Here is a 22,085-nt window from a genome sequence, read left to right as displayed (position 1 = left end):
TCAGAAAACCACCACTCACACTTATAACTCAAGAAGCTGTGGAGCAATCATGAACCCACAAACGTACGCACTTGCAACTCATTCTGCTCTGTTCTTGCCACCAGATGTGGAGCAAATGAGCAGAGGAGCAGATGATTCATGAGTCAGAGGAGTCTGCTGGATCCTGTTAGTATATGATACTGAATGTCCATTCCAAATCCATTTGGCAAAACCTCCTACACCCGTGGATTTGGAATTTACCAAATGTACCATTTCAAATGAGACCATGTGTACGCTCTCAAATTCAATTCATACGCAAAATGAAATCAACAATGGCTCCTTTGAAAGGTTAAAGTAGTCATTTGAAGACACGGTGAGTCACTGAAGAGTTCAGGTTGAAATTACAGCATTACTGTTAAATTGTCCCTGTTGTTCTTCAGGGCCTTTTACTGCAGCAGCTTTTCCACTGCATCACAATCCATCAGTCTCAGCATTCCTCCTGCACGCTGACAATTCTTTTTGTATTAGTAATGCAAACCCTGTAGACCTGAACTCTGTCTGCAAAAGTGCCCGACACTGTCCTCGGACAATCAGACAAAGAATAAATGAGATTATATGTATATTGGAGAGGAGAGGAGAGGAGAGGGGAGGGAAGGAGGGGGGAGGAGAGGAGCTGAGATTTTAAGAGAAAGCAGATGGGAGTCAGATGGGGAAACGATCAACAGCAGCCTTATTCAAAGTGAGGAATCACTACGGGCCATGTGAAGACCAAAAGACACACACGTACACACGGGAATAACTTTCTTTCTTTCTTTAACAGACTGGCCAGGTGGAGCAAAGGCTCGAGTCTAAGTCCACATTTATTACATGCTAATTCAACAGGGCTGTGAGCTGGATTCACTTGCCAAAGTCATACTGAAAAAACATTCAGACACACCCACATTCCATCAGCCGTGTGTCACCAAATTATGAAGAGGAACTGACTGTGGTGACGCGCTGATAACAAAACAGACAAGAGATCACATTTTAATTTGTTGAAAGCTGTAAAAGTTAATAATGATGGCAGTGAGTGATAGGTGGTGCTGGACACCTCTATGTGTGACAGCGCCAAGTGTTCAAACTCAAAGCAGCCAGACCTGTTTGTCTGTCAGTTAAAGGATAACCTTCATGTAAATAAGGAGACACAACACGCACACAAGAGCACAGCCAGTAATAATACAAGAACAAGCATGATAAACACGCCAGAGAAAGCACAAGCATAGATATATTAAAATTATTTTATATATATATATATATAATAATAATTTTGATATCAACATATGGCAAATTCAAAAACTGCTATTTTTCAATAATAATATCCATATTTATTGATTTTTTTTGAAGACCGTACATACATATTAAATTCCACAAAAGCAAAGATTATACAAACAATTATGTCATAATTGCATTATTGAATCTAGCTTTATTATCTGTATGTGTATATGTTTTGTTTGTACCTTCCATTCACATGTTTGTTATGGAAAATGGACATTTTATTTTGGTCAATTAAGTTTTGACCCCACCCCCCCAAAAAACACTTTAAAAACTAATTTAGTTAGTTGTTAACCCAAACTTCCTCTGAATCAGAATTTGGACGAATAATATTTCGATATGATCTTATCATCGTTGAGTCATCAAACAACAGATGTGTTTCAAAACACAACTGGCAACTGTGAATTAGGCTGCATTAACCTATTGCAATTTCCAACTTGAATTACATATGGGGCTGTTAATTATCTCCCAATTATGGGCAGCTCTATGTTATTTTTCTTAACACTGGACACAAGTCGTGCGTGCACATATGAGCTAATGTCACACCTAGTTACTGCAGTGACAGCACACGTTACACCCGGCTGTGACGCTGCAAAAACCCTAGCTAAACATAGGACCACGGGGGGAATTAGTATGTGTACAGTCCAGTAAGAGGGACACACAGAGAGTGTGTGTGTGTGTGTGTGTGTGTGTGTGTGTGTGTGTGTGTGTGTGTGTGTGTGTGTGTGTGTGTGTGTGTGTGGGGGTGTGTGTGTGTGTGTGTGTGTGTGGCACCTAAGTACACCTCAGGGACAGAGGGGTTCAGGGCCTTTTAAATAAATAAACAAACACATAAATAAAGTCAATCGATAGAGGGAGCCTGATCCGGCACTCCGGGCCTGTGTTTGGCCTCTCACTTCATAAGAGAGGCCTGGGGGAGAGAGAGGGGGAGAAGGGAGGGGAAAAAGGGGGAAACTGAGAGCGCCAGAGAAAAAGAGAGAGAGAGAAGGTTGGATTACTTCTCTCTTGGTGGTTGTATAGTGCTGGTTAGTGGAAGCCAAGGCCTGCTCTCCCTTTAACAGAAAGCAGGCCCCGATACGCGGTCTCAGTTCATGCACACACACACACACACACACCTGTCTTCACACTCCCCTGAGGCACACTTCACACAAATCAGATGGCTATCTAAACCTAAACCTACAACACATACAAAGCATAACTCCCCCCCTGTGCTCAGTGCAGTTCCTCAAAACCTAAATTTGTCACAGATTAGAGAGCGTTGGCCGCGCAGTTGTGAGCGCTCCCCGCAGCACGAGCGCGTGTCCCTTTAAGGCCCTATACTGTGGAACTATGAGGAGTGTTCTGCCTTAAGCGACTAGCGATCACTCATCCCAACCCTTCCAGCTCCCCGGCGCTGTAAAAACTAGAACGGGAGTGAGTGCACTTGCTGAAGAATTCCATCTGACAGTTTTGAATGCCAAGGGCAGCGCGGAGAGAGTGTGTGTGTATGTTTGAACAAGCCAAACTAGGGAGAGGTTTGAGCGGCGGCCCGTCTCCCGTGAGCAAAGAAAAAAAGAAAGAAAAATCGCACCTGGCCCTCCGTTCCCATAAGCCGCCGCAGCCCGGCGAATGTCGGCACAGGGCAGTAATATTCCCGACAAATTAAGACTTGTTCTGAGGAGGGGGAGAGAGAGAGAGGGAGCAGAGGAGGAGAGGGAGGAGAGGCGGTGGTGGTGGTGGGGAAACAGTGTGCTGGCAAAGATTCAATAGAGCAATTCCATCGACATGAGAGAAATGCTTCCCTGAAACTCAGAATAATATTTATGTTGTGCAAGTGATTCTTTTTCTTCCTCCCACCTGTGTGCAGCTTGTTGATTCAAAATGGACGCCTGATACAGCAGAACAGGCAAAGAAAGGCACGGCAGGGGAAAAGCACAAGCTTCCTCATCAACAGACACCTGGTGCGTCTGTTTTTTTCCACAGCCTTTAAAAGCAAGCTGATAACGCAACACTGTAGGGGAAGCAGGGGCATTCTCGTGGGATGTAAAATGTAAAATGCTAAACACGATTATTGGGACTGAATGCTAAAAACATCCTCACGGTTTGTGTTTGTACAAAGGGGGAAACATGTTGTGTTTAATATATCATTTATTGGTGATTTCTTTCGTTTGTTTTCTTAAAAACAGGACAGTTTGGATCTGTCACAGCCACTGACAGATGACATCAGTGGCAGAGTGCCCGCTAGCCAATGAATGGCGGTGCGGTGCGACACAGGATGCCCCGAGGGGTCGGCCAATTAGCTGCTGACAGGAAGAGAGATGTATGGCTGCCTGAGGATCTGGCTGAGACGATTAGTGAGACGTGGGAGAAAGCGCTGAGAGAAAATGTGCTGGTTGCTGAGCATGGGAGAGGTTGAAGGTGCAGCGTTAGCCTATAGCTACGCAGCTGGTTGAGAAGGGTAGGGGCTACTGAGCTGTGTCGTGGAAGCCACTGCTGGCCGACAGACACAAAAAGGGATTCTGACTTTTTAAAAAGATAAAGAATGCAAGAGACGACCAGTATGAACACTTGAGTGTGTCGCCAAACATGTTTGTATACGGCCAACAATGTGAAAGAAGGTCATTGCTTGAGCGTATATAGCTGCTAATGTGTTAGCATAAATTAGCTGCTAATGTCAGTTGGTCTGGCCCTACCCAGTCACACAAAAAACGTCAATAAAGTTTAGTTGTTCTGTATTTTACCAGCACATGCAAATTTGTGGCCGTTTTGTCAGGCGAAACATTTGAATGATAATTATGATTTACGGGAAATGGGCACCCTACGTGCCAGTGCAGCATTTGCAATGAATGCTGGGAGTTTTATGAACGGTTAAAAGCAGCCAAAAGTTGGCCTGAAGAACAAAGCATTGTATGTTTGTTTTTTCCAGCGATACATTTGAAAAGTATTCGTGTCCATAAATACAGTTAACATTCAAGCCCGTTAAATAGCCTCAATAATGACGTGAGAGTTTTCCTTTAAAGGAAAGAGCGTAAAATAGTGTAAAGGTGCAAAAGTGCAAGGTCCAGAATAAGGCTGCTTGCTTTGATATCTCCAGCATGGCACACACACACACACACACACACACATACATGAAAACATATGGCAGAGGTGAAGACACACACACACACACTCACACTATGATTTCTGGGAGCAGTGCCCACAGCAATAAAACACAGACCAGAGTCCTTTCAGCCAACCAATCGCTGCCTGTAGGCCAACTGAAATGTTTCTCACTGACAGAAACACATCTTATCAGCTGGGGATCAGATAAGAACAGCAGCAGCACAGCTGGAAATAACAAAATCTCCATTCTGAGAGAAGTGTGTATACTGGCAGTGACGCAGTCACTTTGAAAATGCACACACACACACACACACACACAGATAGATGAGTTAGTCAAACAAAACCATGCATGGACCTGATCAATCCGTCGCAGGCCTCGACAGAAGGCTGCACAACACAACACTGAGCTGCACCATCATTGATGAATATAAAAACACGAGCCCTTTATGGGTAAGACATGCTGAAATGCTTTAAGTTGTCCAGCTTGTCATCGAGTCACTGATGAGGGTGCTACGCTAGTGCGATACTCTGAATATTCGAATGGCCATGTCATTCATTTCCACTTCATTATTTAACACTGCCTTCTTGCCTCCCTGACATCATTTTTAGTTGACACATTAGCTGCATTGGCCAACATTCAGTTATTATTAGTTGATAGAATTACTCTTTTCTTTGTTTCTTTAGCCCATGTAGCTTTCGATTGAAGTGAAATTCATCCTCTGGGGACCTTAAATACCTCAAAACCAAAGCGGTCAACCTCATGGTGACGCTAGATGGAAAGTCTGAGGATCAACACAGTCAGTAGGGTTCATCCTCTGGGGAACACGGACGTTTGTACACATTTTATGCCAGTCGATAGTGGTTGAAATATTTCCGTGTGGGCCAACTGATCGTTTCCATTCCTCGAGCCCAGCCACTGGGGATAATGAGCATAGATGTGCTGGAGAGAAGAAGTTAACTCAACAACGGTCTTTTACGAGAAGAATTTGTTGCAGACCATCTCGTGGTCGGCACCAAACTCACAAACAAACGTGAACTCTTTCTTTAATCTGGCATGGTTTGAATTACTATTGTGGTACATCGAGCACGAACATTAAACCATGTAATCCCTTTGGCTCAAATAAACAGCAGCTCCAGCTTGGACTGCCGTGAATGTAGATGAGTGTTAAATTATGAATCGGTTTGAACTCCTCACCTCTGCCGGGGTTTAGTGAGGTGAACGCTCGCGGTGCGAGTGACACTTTGTATTTCTTTTTTTCCCGTTAGACATTAAGCAGTGACGTCACAGCGTGACCCCTTGACATTCAGGTGGTTTGTTCCAGATGCGTTTGGATCGTAAGCACTGCTGCTATCACGATGATGGTTGTGACTGAGGGAAAGGGGGCAGGCATGGCTGGATGGGGGGGATGGGAGGGGTGGGAGGGGGGGGGGAAGCGCTGCTTCTGGAGAGCCTCATGTGACTGTCTGGGAAAAAAGGGCACTTACGCAAGAGAAAACCTCCCAAACTACAAAACAGTCCTGCAAATTTTATTGTGATTTAAAAAGTCAAATCATTGTCTAAAATGTATTAACATTTAGATTCCAAAAAGGGTCATACTTTATATTGAATTAAAAGTTGCCCTAAATGCACAGAAACGAGAGTGGAGACTGCCTGTTTTTGGAAAAGAGGGGAGAAAAGGAGAGGGAGAAGGATGTGCGCCGCCGCTTCTCTTTCATGAGAAGCAGCGGTTGTAATTACTGCGTGCTTCCAAATGTCTGGCTATTGCACCACATTGATTTATCCTCCTTCCACTCCCTTAACTCTCACCATCTCCTGTCACTCCAGGATGAAGTGGAAATAAGACGTTCCCGCTATTTAGAGTGGATCTGATTGAAAGTTGAACTTGTGTAAAGGTTTTGCTACAGTCAGGCTGTCTGACTGAGAGGGAATTACAGTATTTAGGCAGCATAGGGTATATTATGTCACTTCAATGCCTTTTGAAACTAAAGTGGAACAGGTGTCCAATTCAAGCAAAATCTACATGCGAAGAATTGCTGTCAGGGGAATAATGCTTCACACTCAATCGTGTGTACTGGCACCAGATTCCAACATACGGGGGGCATTGACACTTATTTCCTTCCACATGACATCCAAACCACTGCTGTCCCTTTTCCCTTTTCCCTCCGTTGCGGACCCATTACCCCCCCACATGGCCTTCCCACCCCACCCACACACTCAGTCCCTCGCTAGGCCGTCGGGGCTGTGCGTTATTAGAAACACATGTGCAGCAACCAAAAGGTTTTCTGCTCGGATTGAGACAAACATGCGTAAAGTTGTGGGAAGCAAACATAGCCCCGAGACCCAGACTTACATGGCCACCGCGGACACAGCACTCACACATTCAGCAGAGTGGAGAGGCATAAAAACAACTATAGCTGTTTTAAAAAAAAAACAAGTGTCTGGCAGTAGATATTTGTGATAACTCTCCACATCAGAAATTCACAGAGATCCTCTGCATTACAAATTGCAGCCACAATGATGGATTTCTTTTGAGTGGATTAAAGAGCTCAATGGGGACAAATGTACTTAACGTAAGTGTGTGATCCATGGCGCTCAGGAGCACAGACTGCCAATGCATCATCCTCTACGGGAACTGCAGAAAGCCCTGCACTGTCCCCCGGGGCAAATATGCACTGAGCAGAAAGCACACGGGGGAGAAGGGGGGGGGGGGTCTGACAGCATGGTGGCAAACTCTTCGAATACATCCGACTGCATGGATGTACAACGATGAGGCACAGAGTGAAGATACATATTGTGTTCACGCAACCACACTAATGTGAACGACAGGTGCAAGCCAGTCACTGTGAGCGGAAGCCCGTCCATCCGTCATCCAGCGCGGCGGTGGGAGTAAACCATCACTCCCCCCGGTGTGGCGTGTGTGGTAAAGTGATCATCCAGTGACGAAGAGGAATCGCTCTCCGTAGCGTAAGAGGGCCATCACTCTTCTAACAGGGGTCGGCCCGACCCGCAAAACAACTCAAACAAGGGCGGAACCCAAGACTGGTGGAGGCCCCTCTATTGACCGCCTTTGAGTTCCCGTGAAGGAATTCTAAACAGGTTCTACCGATGTTTTAAGTTGAGGAGTGTGTATGTATATGTGCAGTCTACTAGTCCAATGCTCGCTCTACAGTGAGTGTGTCCTACACTGGACTACACACCCAGGTGGCCTAACCCTCTTCAGTTGTTTCTCCTTATCACAGAAGCGGTCGAACGCCCCTCTACGGGTCAAGTCCTGTCAAGGGTCAGATCTATGGAGGTCAACAGGTTTTCTCAGGACTCTTAAGCGACTCATTGATCACAGTGTAAACAGATAAGGCAGCACCAGTAGCTGGTGGTCTTTAAAACCTTCACCTCCAGTTTTTGAAACCAATAGAGCCAAACTCCATTTCCCCAGCTCAGTAATTCTACTGAGCTGGCAGAGGCTGATACGAATCTTCTTCTATAGCCGTGTAATTGCACAAAGCCACAAATTGAAAATGGCTCTTCAAATCAGTCCAGAAATTAAACAAGGAAGCACAGTCATCGCGCTGGGAGGCATTGCACTTCATTTTCAACTGACAGTTTAATATTTTCCTTGGTTTGGCTTCTCTTGTTTACTGTGTGATCTTGTGACATTTTCCATTTCACTTATTCCAGCTCCGTTCAGCTTTTTAAGGTGTCGACACCATCTAGAAGAGGCGGTTTGCCGTCTGGCTCGAAGAGACTAATGGCAGCTGCTCCGACGAGGTCCGACTCCAAACACAAAGCAGGAGGAAGCCTTCGCTCCGTCACGCGTGTCCCACAAATCCTGCCTTTACATATGTAAAGGAAAATAAACACCTTTTGCTTCCCCCTGCCACGTCTCTCTTGCCTCCGTCTGCTCCGTCTCTCCCGTGCTCCGTCTTAGTCATGTGAGGGTGTATAAACACGAGCCTCTGTGGATCAGTGCGCACAGAGAACAGGATATGAGAGTGATTCCCCCCTCACCTCTCCCTTTTGAACCTGCGTCACAGACAGTGAAAAGTGGCTCCTTTCCAAAAAAAAGGGCCACGCAGGGGTCAGCTCGGCTCTGCGCTGCATGCCTGTTGATTCGGTTTCAATCTCTGCATCCCAGCAGAGGAAGCAAACAATCTCCCCCCCGCCCCCCCCCTCCCCCCGCTGCTCTGCACGGACTCATCATAACTCAATGTACACAATGCAACAACTGAGCTCTCACCACGTGTTGATCTCAGGAAGGTTCCTGAGCTTTGGTTAGATTTGCAGCTGAAGCCACGGAGCAAATGTCCACCCCCAGAGGGACCGAACGTACGAGGGAGATGTAAAATAGGTGCACGGGCCAACATGGATGCACGATGAGGCTCGGTAGAAAGTGCAGAAACAATTGCATTTACACAGCGAGACAAATGTGAATGACAGGTGCAGCCAGCCATCCAGCATAGCGGCGGGAGTAAACCGGCACTCCCCGGTGTGAAGCGTGTGGTAAAGAGATGATGATCATCCAGTGACGAAGAGAAAACGATCCCTGCGGCTTAAGAAGGCCATCACTCTTCTAACGAGGGTCGCCTCGACCTGCAAACTACTCAAGCGGGATGAATATCACTCCTCAGGAGTGATGTGTGCTGTTCTCTTGGCGTTCCATGATATTAAACACGAGATCTTTGGGTTTTGGAGTCTTAGTCAACTTGGGCTTTGATTTTTTTTTTATCCACAGATCAATTAAGAGTTACAAATCTGACAGGAAGCACTGAAGCCGGTCTGGAGGATTTGTAGTGGCCACATGCCTTACTAAGACAATTTATGTTGGTCTGTTTATTTCTCACCCACCCATCTGTAGTTAACATCCAATTCTGCAATGTTTCCTTCTGCTAAACCCTCTAAAGGAGGAAGCAGAGAAGGGTGTGGTGGGGAGGAACCTGGATGGAGAGGTGTTTCATAAGCCCCACAGCCAGATCTGATACCTCCGGTTGCCAGGTCCCAGCTGCTGAGGTGGAGAAACGTTAAGGCTGATTCAGGGGCTGGCTAAGAAAAAAATATATACATAACGCCATTAAAAAGGAAGTCCGGGGACACATTTTTCATTAATAAACTGTTCAGTCTCATTTAGAGAGCTCAATTACCTTCCTGTCCGAGTGCTTACCCACTTAAATATATGAAATGGATTTAACTAAAGTGGCTTTCCGAGTGAGTAGGTGAAAGAGCACAAGTATGAGAGATGCATTTAGCGAAGCCGTATGCTGCAGTCAATCAGCCGACGTTCCAGGCTCTTCAGTCGACTGTGTCAGACACCGTCAGCTTCACTTACACCTATCCCTCCGCAGCCCCCGCACCACCGCAATCCTAAATCACTATCTAATAACCCATCTCAGGCTCATTACTCAAACTCAAATTGGAGCAGTTTAGATCAAATCCGAGATCGCCTCACAGCGCTTTTAGATCAAAAAAAAAATACAGGGCTCGGCATTAAAAAAGGCCATCATTTTCAGTGCAGTGACTGCGGCTCATAAATGCCACAAAGTTGAATTGGTGTAATGGGGGAGCAGAAAGAAAGGGGGGGGGGGGGGGGGGGGGGGGGGGGGGGGGGGGTGAAATGAGACGCAAACATCTAAAACAGTGATAATCTTAGCATGCCATCTAGTGGTGGAAGGTGGTACTATTCAACAGGAGAAGCCTGGGCTGTCCTGTTGGAGAAATAGTGGATCAAAACGACAGGTATCACCAGATGATTAAATATAGATAAGAGTCTGGGTTAATTATATTTTCATAAAATGAAAAATTGATTAACAGTAGATAAACATATTAAATCTGGTACTTAAAACAAGTGTACTCTACTTAAAATGCTGAACAAAGTCTGTCTGGCTGGTGTTCATTAATAAGCCGGCGTTTTTGTACAAGTTGAATAAAGTCATCTTTCACGGCACAATTTTATTCACCGCAATCTGGATCTAATTGATTTCACGCTCTATTCAGCTGGAACCCAAAACGTGCCGATTCAGCAGACGACTTGACAGTTTCTGTGGACCACAGTGGAGATTAATGCGGTGCAAAAGTAAAGAAAAGAAATTGAATGTCTATTAGTCAATAGTTCAGATTTGGTGTCTAAATAAAACTTAGGGCATTGTTGGAGTGCGTCGTGTAAAATCCACCATAACTGTTTGAAACTTGTTCTCGATGATCTGGGCATGTGGGCTGTTGCTACGATGTGAACGGATCACCAAATCAGTCACGCCTCCACTCCACCTTCCAAACCCAACCCAGGCCAGGCCCCCCCCCCCCCCTCCGCCCCCGCCCCATCTCTCTGGCCGTGTTCGATCCTCACACATCCTGCACTAATGTGATATCATGCCCATCAGAAATGCCTTCTGAGCCCTAACGAATGTATAGCACATAGAGGACCCCAATTAGTGGGCCGGCGAGGGAGGGGCGGCGCGACGCCGTCCCACGTAAATAAACTTATCTTGACAGGGTCGCTTGTCCAAAAGGAGGGAGATAGGCGGATAGCGAAGGAGGCCGGGAGAAAATGAATTACCTTCCTGACACACGTCAAAGCCAATCACCGCGGAGCATCCCTTGCCGTCCCCGCGCCCCAAATCCCTGCCGCCACCGTTGCGTTTCATCTGCCAGTGTTAGTATGCACACAGGCCGTGCGCCAGCCTCCAAATGTATTCATTTATTCAGAGCCCCTCAGAGAAATCACAGTGTCTTGTTGTCCTTTTTTTATTTTTCCCCGGCTGTCCAGATGGAATTTGCGTGAATAACATCAGTTTAGTGAGGCAGAAAATAAGTACAGGCTAGCACAGCGGAGGCGACTAGATTACACCCTTACCCGCCTCCCCCCCCCCAAAAAAAAACAAAAAAGGATGGAAAGACAAGTGTCACCTTCATACACTTCTTTCTCCATCTCTGCTCCCCCTTTCTCATTTTCTTTTCCACTTCTATTGAAACTCATCAGGCGAGGCGAGACCAGGGAGAGATCTGCACGGCTTTTGCTCCGATTATTTTGTGTTATCATGCACTGCAGGTGCAATTAAACAGAAGATCATGAATCAAAGAACAAGAGCGGCTTTTTCATTTACAAAAAGGCGAGCGGCCATCGAGGGCGAAGCCCGATGCTCATTTATCCGCGTTTTGTTTTGCATTTATAACGCCACTAATTGCATTAATTAATCAGATGTACTTCTAATAGGGGGCAGAGCATCTTGCATACGTAATTGAATGAGATGAACTAAATCAATATTTCCTACCTCAATAAAGCCCGAGAGAAATTAAAATGTCTTCAGTCAGAAGAGTGGAAAGCCTCAATATTCGTCCAGCCTATCAAGAAGAACTCACTACACGGCCTTTAAGGAGTCTGGTAATTGTCTTTAGAATAAACTCTGGAAATGGATGCAGTAGCTGCAAGATGAGCTTCGCAATTACCTAAAACTAAACTTCGCCAAAGACATAACAAGTATGTGGTCTTATATCACCGGTGGACGGCACTCAGACCAACGGAGATAAAAGAAGGAAGAGGTACGGGAGAAAAAACACATTTGAAGTAATCCTACCTCTCTGAGAACCGTAGAACCGAATCCTCTGTACAAGCCTCGCACACCCTGAGCAGAGATAACAGAACACACTTTTTATTACAATCACAGACAAACTTTATGATTCAATAAATGGAACAATGCTTTTCTGTAAGAAATCTTGAATATTTACTTTACTCATTTTACATGGTGCCGACCAACAACGACCACATGAAATCCCAATATGGGAAAAGAAATATTAAAAAAAGAAATAATTCTATATTATTAAAACTTTCATAGACAAGGCCTTTATTTCTACAGCTTGGGATAACATTTTACTCGTTATGGTTTTAAAGCCTTTCTGATTAGGAGAGATGGCCAAAACCACAGAGAAAGAAAAATAAAAAAAAGATCAAAGTGGTAATAAACCAGATTTATCCTCTAACAGAGTGCCTCTGGTTGCTGTGTACCTCTTCTCTGAGTGTAGCCAGCAGCATGCGGTAGGTGGTGGATGAGGGGGAGGCCTGGGTCCTCTGTTTGACCACCTCCGTGGGCACCCGGATCAGACACGCCACCTACAGGACGGAAAGAGCACGGGTAAACAGTGTCGCCTCACGCACAATCTCAATCTACAGTACTGCATTTGCAAAGGGCTTTTGATAACCACGATGTGTGGCAGGTGGCCATGGTGTTTGCCCTGGCCAGAGGAGAGCATTCACATCGTGCTGGCGGGCCAACGGGCGCTTCAGTGAGCGTCCAATCGGGCCAATTAACAAACCCAGTACACACGGCAGACATGACACCTGAGCAACAGGTAAAAAAAGGTCAGCAGGCTGACTGTGTACCTGCGTCCGAAGAACACGCGCTTCCATCAAACACAGTGATAGATCCAGGCATGACACGCATGCACACCTCAGTAACCGCACTCCCAGCTACACGTTCCAAACCCATCCACCATATGTCAACAAAAATATGGACTGCCAACAGCTAGTGAAGATAGACATGAATATTTATGCTTCATAACTCCCATCGCCTGAAAGGCAGGCAAGGCAAGGCAAGGCAAGGCAGGCAGGCGGTGGCACAGCTGCCCACCTGGTGACTTGATTTCCCATTTATCCTGCATCGGAGCGGAAATACCGGCAAACGGCAAGCAATCTTACAGAGCGATTGGTGAGCCGCCCCCTTGCTGCGACTCCCCTCGGTCATACAGATGCCAGTATGCCGGTGCCACCCTCGCCACAGCAGCGTTGTGTGTGTGTGTGTGCGATAGAGGGGGGGGAGCGGAGCAAAGAGAAGGAGTGATGCAGGCACCACAATAAAGATAAAATGCTCCCCTGTCATGTTTTGGCTCCTTCTCCATTCAGCTATCCATACTGATTTAGTGTTCGGGAGTTTTAGATGTGCTGGGCCCTGGAGGTAAAGGCTCTATTGCCGTACTCTGCGAGGGGGGGGGGGGGGGAGAAGGCTACCCCCCCCCCCCGACAGCTGTTAGAGGGCTCACGTCTGTCACCCACTCGTCTCCTCTGCCAGACACCAAGGACACCTTATGAGCAAGAACGTGAAAATATGTGGAGCACAAAAGGAGAAGAGATACGTTCGCAGTCCTGGAAGTCAAGTGAAATGACAGACTGAGCTGTAGAAGACTTTACAGACATGCAGGCACAGTTCTAGCTCTGTAAATCTAAAACTCCTATTTAATGTCGTTTATTATTTGCTTCATTTCTCAGCTTTTGTCTTGACCTTCAATGTATCACTTCTGCTGCAGGCAAATGTCAGTTCTTCCTGTTTTCAATAGACAAGGAGCACATAAACCTCATTATCTGTACATAAGAGCAAAAACAAAGAGCCTTGAATGAGTGCCTGTGAAGAATTCAAGCCGATTCTTATTGGTATTTCAGGTGAGCGGGACTCGTAGTCTAGCTGCAACCTCACCGTGGTGCAACAGCACCACCAAGTGGCCAGACGTCCACCTGCATCGCCTCGCCGCGATCACTAAGCCGGCTGCATCCATCTCAGAGATCTCGTTTGCCCTCCCTTTGGTCAACTTACCATTTATAATACATTGTACATCATGTTTTCCCCAAACCAATTCTCCAAAGGGCCAGAATAAGGCAGCTAAATGGAAGGAAAGTGGCTATGACAAGTAATTACTGACGTAATTGGATGGGGGGCCTGGAGATGAGACGGCTTTTCCTCTCCTGTCACCGCAGAGAGGAAGGCAGAATGAGCCAAAGATTATACCAAATGAATTAGGGACATTGTTTATTTGGGAGTAATTTGCGCGCCTGGAGGTGGGGAGAATGATGTCGAGTGCATAGAAGATAAAGTGTGCCGCCTCTGAGGCCATTTTAGATCTCTGAGAACGGCAGAAAATGGGGAAACTTGTTGATGAATCTGAGGAGTGCGTGATAAAATATGATAATAGAGTCATATCCTGTGTTGAGATGTAGAGGTGGTATGTCATCACAGTTTAAAATAATTATAGATTTAGGTACAGTGGATGTCCCTCAAGTCCGGATTGTTACCTCGTGTTTAGGACGCCTGGTTCTCGGCAAGTGAACTTATAATAAACCCACTGGCAGTCTTTTAAATTCCTGCAACCATTCATCTTTATTTACAAGCTGTTGGATTCGTCAAGCAGCGTTAATTAGGAGGCTGACTGCCTGTGATTGGAGCCTTTCCGTTTTCCCGTTGTTGTTAATCCAAATGACGGAACGTGTTTTCAATTTCCAGCACCGGGCCGCCAAACAACAAGGTAAGAAGACGACACTCAATCATGGGCTAAACCCCGGCAAGGAATAGGAAATTAGCAGAGATTCCAGCGAATCAATCGGCAGATTGAGTCATTACATCCCCCCTCCCCCACTTTGCTACATCTTTATTTTACCACTCATGACAGCATGACAGTGGTCAGGCAATCAGGAACATGATTACTATTTGGCACCATAAAGAGACAGCAGGTAAAAAAAACAAAAACAAAAAGATAGAAACCGCTGAGAAAATGTCCCGAAACTTTTATTATGATGCAAGAAGTGGAAGTAAACGTGCTATGAAACACAGTTACATCTGCATTTAGTGCCATCCCACTAAATGTCATATCAAATACAGTAAAGTGAAGCCTGTGTAAAATCTACACGTCGGGCCCTTGAAAGACCGTCATGAACCATCACATGAACCAGTCGTTCCCATGACTTTTCTGGATTTTTGATCACACGCCCAGTCCTAGAAACACATCACAGTACCAAGAAAGACTGAAATACGGGTCGACGAAAAGGAAGGAAGGACGAGATGGAAGGAAAAAAAAAAAAAAAGGTCACGAAGAAAAAAGGCAAGCGATGAGGACACTGAGTGTCTTCAACTTTGAAACAACAGCCAATAAATCACAGAGCGTGGCGCTGCTCGAAGGCGATGCATGGATTATTTCTCAGTGCCAAGTTAAGTGGCTGCCAGTTTCTACCCCCAAAAACTCCTCCCTCCCCCCATCTTGTCATGTCACACTGTATTTTCCAGTACATCCTCCTACAGATGTGTAGTGGTGGTGATGGTGGTGGTGGTGGGGGGGGGGGGGGGTGTATAGATGCGAGAAAAACCTGCCGCCTGGCCTTGACAAATGAGCTTTCAGGGCAGACGTCGAGCGAATGGGAATGAAGATAAATCTGATCTAATGGCTGGATAACAGCCTGCTAGAGCCTGACAGACGCCATCAGCTTACACATTCTTTATGGGCGCGTCCCAACGCCGCACTCGCACAAACAACAGGATGCTTCTGGTGATGGGTGGGAGGTGGGGGAGGGGGGGGGGGGGTTTATCTCATTGTCTTGACCCTCTCTCGTTTTTTCTCTCTACAACGTATGACTGTCCTCTCGGTCCTCCCTGTCTCCGTCTGTCCTGTTGAGTTAGCTTCTTGTGAAGAGGGTAACCATCAAACAGCTGTAGTCAATTTCTGCTTTATATCTGTATTCTTAAAAGTTTTCCACCAACTGTGATCCTGAATCTAATGAAGGAACTTATTTAGGTCTTATAAAGATTATGATTCCTGTAAGTATGGAGATTCTCCCTATGAGCGTACTGTACATGCTCAACTATTCCTCCTTCCGCTGGATGAACATCTGTTAAACCAAAGGCTCGACTATAAAGACAAATATTACTTTGATTCAAGTGTGTACAAGTGTTTTCTTTTCTTTCTTTCAATTCCCCTCGCTTACTTATTGCAGTATTAAAAGCTGAGCTACAACTCCCTCTGGAGCGACCATAATACACTTTGAGTGAAGTCCACATCGAGAGAGTTTGTGCCAAGTTGAGCACATCATAGCTAGATGGAGGCTCGGGGACAGGATCAGCGAAGGAATAAGCACCATAAAGCTTCTGCGGTGAATGTTGCGGAGTGGAAACAGTTGGTAAAACACCCCCACTAAGTGGACTCCTGGGGAAAGGATGGTGGGCTGATGAAGAGGTAGAACGGGCAAGTCAGACAAGGACCAGAGAACAAGTTGCATCTTCCTCTTTAGGTTCCTGTTTGTGTCAAAGCCGGCCTCCACCCAGCTGCTCCCAGCAAGAGAGACACACACACACACACACACACACACACACACACAAACAAACAAAGGTGGAGGAGCTGCAGAGAAACACGATGAAAACAAGAGAGCTTCCACTGGCAGAACAGAACAATCAATGCAGAGCGGAAGACGAAATATAACGGCGATGAAAATCTGTTTTGAGTTTTGCATTCATGTTGACAAAGTGGTTTGTGTTTAACTATTCAAGGACTGAAAGGAATAAGGTTGGCTTCAACCTTACATAGAGGGTCAGACCTCTCCTCATCATCAGCAGCATGGAGTGGCCATTTTTAAAAAGGCCCTTTACAGCACTGATCATGTGGATGATGAGAGATTCACGTTCTAGCTATCATGAAGCAACCTACTCAGACAGAACTACTAAACGATCAAAAGAAAATGATGCAACATACCATGGTGTGTTAAAAAAATAAATTAAAAAACATACAATGGAGGAAGACAAAGGACTCAAAATGTATGATGATTTTCTGAATCCATGATGAGCTCTCAAATTTTCTGTACTGTCCAAAGTCAAAAACTATTCAATTCATAATGACAGAGCAACATAACTACTTGTTTTCAGAACTAGACGTAAGTATATCGCTGCCAACGTGATCAAAACTCAGCCAAATATCATTAGCGGTGACTGAGGGGGGCGATTGCATCAGAGCGCGGGTGTTTAGGCCCGGCACACCACTCGGGGGCAGCACTAGGTTAGGCCTTTCATGGCTAAGCCAGAAGATTACTCTATTTGAACAAGACGTATCAAGTTGCCAGGATGCAGTGGGATACCCCCCCCCCCCCCCCCCCCCCTGCTCCGCTCCGAGGATTTGTGCCTTTGATGTGCTCAAATCCAGAACAGCAGGGAAGGGGTTAAAAGGAAGCCGCAACCTCAGCCTCACCTTTCACACCGACTGTGCCGCCGCAGACGAAACGTGTTAATAGCTGCACTCCGACAGTATCGGCATTGACGAATACAACTCTTATTGAATCTGTGCCGACGTAAGAGTAACATGTGTCCTCTTCTCAACACCGTGAGATAAAGTCAAGCCCAGTGAACACCCTCCCGCGTGGAACGATCCCATTTCATAAACATGCAAAACTTGGCTAAATCACATCCATCCAAAAGCCATGAATACTAAAAACCTAGTATTTTGAAGAAAGCCATGATGAAAGCCAGCATCCCATCCCTCTTACCCCCCTTCATGCCAAAGTGAGTTCTCGTGGCCCCCATAGGGCTCAGATTCTGTGGCTCGCTGCGAGTGATTGGGGACGGGATGGACTGAGGAAATTGCGCTGCCCCTTGTTGGTTCCAAGCCTGAATTCCCCGAACTAAACTGGCAGAGTCTGGTGGGCCTGAGCTGGGAAAGCAGATGAGTAAAGAGGCAGTAATGAGATCGTATTTACCCGGCTGGTGGGAGAAAATGCTGGGACAGTCCTGGGGAAGCGCCCTGAACTCACCCTGCTGGACCCCGTGGCCTACAGCCAAACCAGCCAAACCCCCCCCCACCCTTTAATAGTAGTCTGTGAAATGTGAAAGGCAATAACGTTGCCGGACTTGCCGGAGGTGGCAAAGGAACAAAGAGGGACGTAAGGCATGTGCGTAAAAGGCAGCCGGCCTTCTAGGACTGGGACAACAAAGGATGAATTAGGCCAATACAAACATACATGAGTTCACAGTGTGCCGGCAGACTGAAAGTGGAGTAGAAATCCGAATGAAAGGAGGCAAAAGTTGGGAGAATGAGGGAGGAGAAGGACTTACTATTTCTCCCAGGGAGGCGGCCAGCATGTGAGTGACGGGTGCCACGTGCGGTGCTGCCAGCGCTCCGCCGGCGCCGAGCAGGGACTTAGTGCATTCGTAGGTGACAAAGAAAGCAGCGGCTGAAATCAAGCAGAACCACAGCCATTTAAGGCCCATTAGTCAACCAGCATACAGCAATTAATATCCCTCACTACCACTGACAGGGGAGAAACCGCGGCGTGTGTCAGTGTGTGTGTGTGTGTGTGTGTCTGCATGTCAATTGGGGTAAAAGCGAAGAAAGTTGTGTGTGTGTCAAGCGGATAAAGTTCAGTTCTTTCTTAATCATTCGTCTCAAACATTCCTCCTGCAAAAGTGTTGAATTCATTTTGTTAAACTGCAGCAAACAGATTGTATTATATTCAAACCAACAACATATGAGTTGAACACCTCATGTTTATCCTTCTGTCTCTGATGTGCATATGACGAGAGCTTGGGCTCAGCGACGCCGACTCATTTAATAGTCAGAAGATGTTGATTGATGGTGTATTGATTATCAAATACCAGAGCTTCTATTCGCAGCATCAATCCAAAGTGATTCTTTCAAAGATTTGTGTATTTACAACTTCTTCCATTCAAAAAGGTCTACGTGGAAATGCACTTGAAAAGATTGACTTGGTGCATTTGCAATAGTATAGATGGAAACAGTCGGTTCGTGGATGCAATGCTGTTGAGAAACTGAGACTCGAGGGCTGGATGTGTTGCAGCTTCCTTCAGACCTGCAGGTGATCTGCTCACCAAAGGGCTCACCAACATGTTGCTTTTGAGCATTTTAGTCACGAAGCAATCTCGGTTAGGCAGCTACACTAAAACCATTTAAAGACGAGCCTCGGTGCATCAATCATTTTTAAGGTTCCACCGTATTAATCCGACTCTAATAAATGATATCCTCAAAAAAAGTCAATCTTAAAAATCCAGGTCCTCGTTATTCTTGTCATCGTATATTACCATAAGTAAATTTCCTCAACGGCCAAAAGAGCCGGTGAGGATGATCTCATCAGGAACTAAATAACGAACAGGGACTTTGCCACCGCTTGTAATTGCTTCATGCGACTACAAGCTGAACGCCTGCCCGACACTATACTACAATATAAAGCAAATCAATTAAACTACTTTGACTGTGAACTAGTAAAATAGATCCATGTTTAGTACGAACATCAATTACAAAACAACAATGAGCAGTGGACCTTCGCATCATATATATATATACCCGGCTTTCACAGCGCGCGTCATACCGTTGGGGAAGGAGCCGACGGCGGCAGATGGGACTCCGGCGTAGATGCCCCTGAAGCCCCCCGCCTTGTGGAAGCCCTGCTGACTCTGCATTCTTGTCTTCACGGTGTCCAGGGGGAAGAGGGTCAGATCCACACACATCCCCGCACAGCCGCCTGCCTGGAGAGACAATCACTCTGTGAGACATAACGCAGCTTTACGCACGCTATAACACCGGTGGTGGAACACATATCCAGAGCTTCTACATAATTAATTAATGGATTTGTTTTTGGGGGGGGGGGGGGGGGGGGGGGGGGGGGCTCAACAGGCTGGATACACGCATTTTGCAGACACGGCGTAAGATGAGGGATAATTTGGAGACACTTCTGAGGGCCACATCTGCCTCTTTAGCCTCTAAAGGCAACACTATGAGCGCCAGCTATTTGCCGTGTTGGTGTGCCTGCTGTTTGGTGCTGGGCAGGTAGTGTACAGCAGGTTCATCCCAGCTTTTTACCTGAAAAACAGCCATCTGCTGCAGCTATAAGCGACGCTGATGAGAGCTGACTCACATACTGATGTTGTCTACAACAATGCATCATAGTTTATATAGTGATCGTATGTTTTGTGTTTCAAATCAATTTCAAATTTAAGTGGCTTTAGTCTGTCTGGTAAAGTAGCAAAGTAAATAAATGTCAGTAAAAGAAACTGTCAAAGAACAGTGGAGTAAACAGGTGGAGTAAAAACGATAACATCTCCTTCTGAAATGTGGTGAAGTAGAGGTTTATAAAGTAACGACGACAGAGGAGGGCTGCATTCAAGAACAAGAGGTCACCTAACTGAAGACAAGACGTCAACGTGTTTTCGGCCATCAGTGGACAGACACTGATGATTCATAAAAGAACATAAATAAAGTGGCCTATCGTCAGTCAGTGTGACCGACCTCATTAGTCGATATAATAGGGATAACCAACCAATGTCAAATTCACACAGAGTTTAAAGTAATATTAAACAAAAGTACTTGGATATTTGTTCTTACTATATATCACTAATTTCTATCATTTTAAAACAGCTTAATAACTCAGCAATAAATGCAACAAAAGAGGGCACCACACACACACAAACATATCTTCTCCAACACTCATGTCTGCCTTCACAAGCCTCATCTAAGAACTTACAAATGAAGTATTGATGTGTCAATTAAAAAAAGGGCACGTTTGTGATGAACAAACTCCATGATGTGCTTTTTATATATAAAGTTAAGCTCAGGCATCAAGAAATACTGCATAACTTTATAAAAAAAAAACATAACGTTGCATAGAGCTGGTTCAACCTGCACTTTGTTTAGCTTGTTTGTGACAGTGCTTGTAATGACTCAGTACTAACTACCTCCCGTAGTGACATAGAAACCTGTGTGGCTGCAGTAGGTCACACAGGTCCCTTTGGGTACGCCATGTTTCTGGCTTGTCTGTTACTACACATTGCGAAAAGATGAACTCTTTAGTGTCTTATATGCAGAACACGAACATGACATATCCACACCTTAAGCTCTCGTGGTAAATCGGTCTTCAGCTGTCAGCAACAGACAACACGTGTAATGAAAGTAACGTTGAAGGTTGGCTATAATATAAATATTAACACGTAACACTCGTACAAAATAGCAAACTTACCACCAGCGACGCGACGAACTCTCGTCTCTCCATGCTCCGCTCTCAAAACCTTCTCTTGCCAGTTGTACAGCACGTACATGTGCAACTGTTGACCATGTTAAACAGATGACAACAATCGCGACATGCCGGTCAAGGACGCTGCCATCTTGGCTGGCTTACTTCCGCATTACGTCATGACGCACACGAATCACATGACCCCGAAAGCTGCCAAGAGAGGAGATTTCTGTCGCTTCATTAAATCGGGTTAAATTCTGTGCTTTACTGGTTTAAATGATAGCAAGACTTCGGATATCAACGTGCCGGCATATTTGGGGTTTATTGTAGACATTTTAAAGAAAAATAGCGAACCAAGAAATTACCAAAACTAATGTAATATATATATATATATATACAGTATGCTCGTTATGATCTGGTCATATAGTGATGGTCAGTTTATGACATATGTAACCACAGTATGTATGTTATTTAATGTAGAATAGCCTAAAACTGGACTTTAAAAAAAATAAATGTGTAAAAATAAATTGTCCAAAGAGGTTGATGAAGTAAGCCTGAAGAAGGCATATTAAACTCTGGTTGCAGAATGCTCAGAGATCAACATAGAGAAATATTTAGTCTTATAATATTTAGGCTTAAATTTGAATTTGAACACAAATATGGTATTACTGATTCATGTAATGCATTTTCAGTAATATGAAAAAAATGAAGTGTAAAACTCCAAAACTTGTACTTATGTGACCTACGTTAACACACATTCGTGTTCCCGTCTCATAACTGTGAGCCCCTTATATTCTTGCGTCTCACCTCTCCCTAGTGGTCCAGTGAGCGGGCTCAGGTGAGTGTGTTCTTTTCCAGTGACACGCCGTCTGGGTTATTTATGGGCTGCTGTCAGCCAGGCAGCGCCTCCTATTAGGGCAGAGCAGGCGAGGGGCCACCACCTCTTTATTCAGCCCAGACCCGATGATG

General features: G+C 45.5%; 1 protein-coding gene across 1 annotated transcript in view; it reads right to left on the bottom strand.

Moving 5' to 3' along the window:
* The window catches only part of slc25a26 (solute carrier family 25 member 26), a 45,229-nt gene extending 23,985 nt beyond the window's left edge, over positions 1 to 21,244 (bottom strand). Inside the window, exons 1-5 of the mRNA XM_079184718.1 lie at positions 21,123 to 21,244; positions 19,479 to 19,635; positions 18,208 to 18,326; positions 12,363 to 12,467; positions 11,935 to 11,982 (exon numbers count right to left, since the gene is read on the bottom strand). Coding sequence (XP_079040844.1) covers positions 11,935 to 11,982; positions 12,363 to 12,467; positions 18,208 to 18,326; positions 19,479 to 19,635; positions 21,123 to 21,155 — 462 coding nt within the window. The 5' untranslated portion in view covers positions 21,156 to 21,244. The remainder of the gene's footprint in view (positions 1 to 11,934; positions 11,983 to 12,362; positions 12,468 to 18,207; positions 18,327 to 19,478; positions 19,636 to 21,122) is intronic.
* Between the last annotated feature and the right edge of the window lie 841 nt (positions 21,245 to 22,085).

Source organism: Pholis gunnellus (genome assembly GCF_910591455.1).
Source record: "Pholis gunnellus genome assembly, chromosome: 3".
Taxonomy (NCBI): Eukaryota; Metazoa; Chordata; class Actinopteri; order Perciformes; family Pholidae; genus Pholis; species Pholis gunnellus.
Note: the sequence above shows the minus strand (reverse complement) of the source record. Positions and strands in the feature narration are given on the sequence as shown.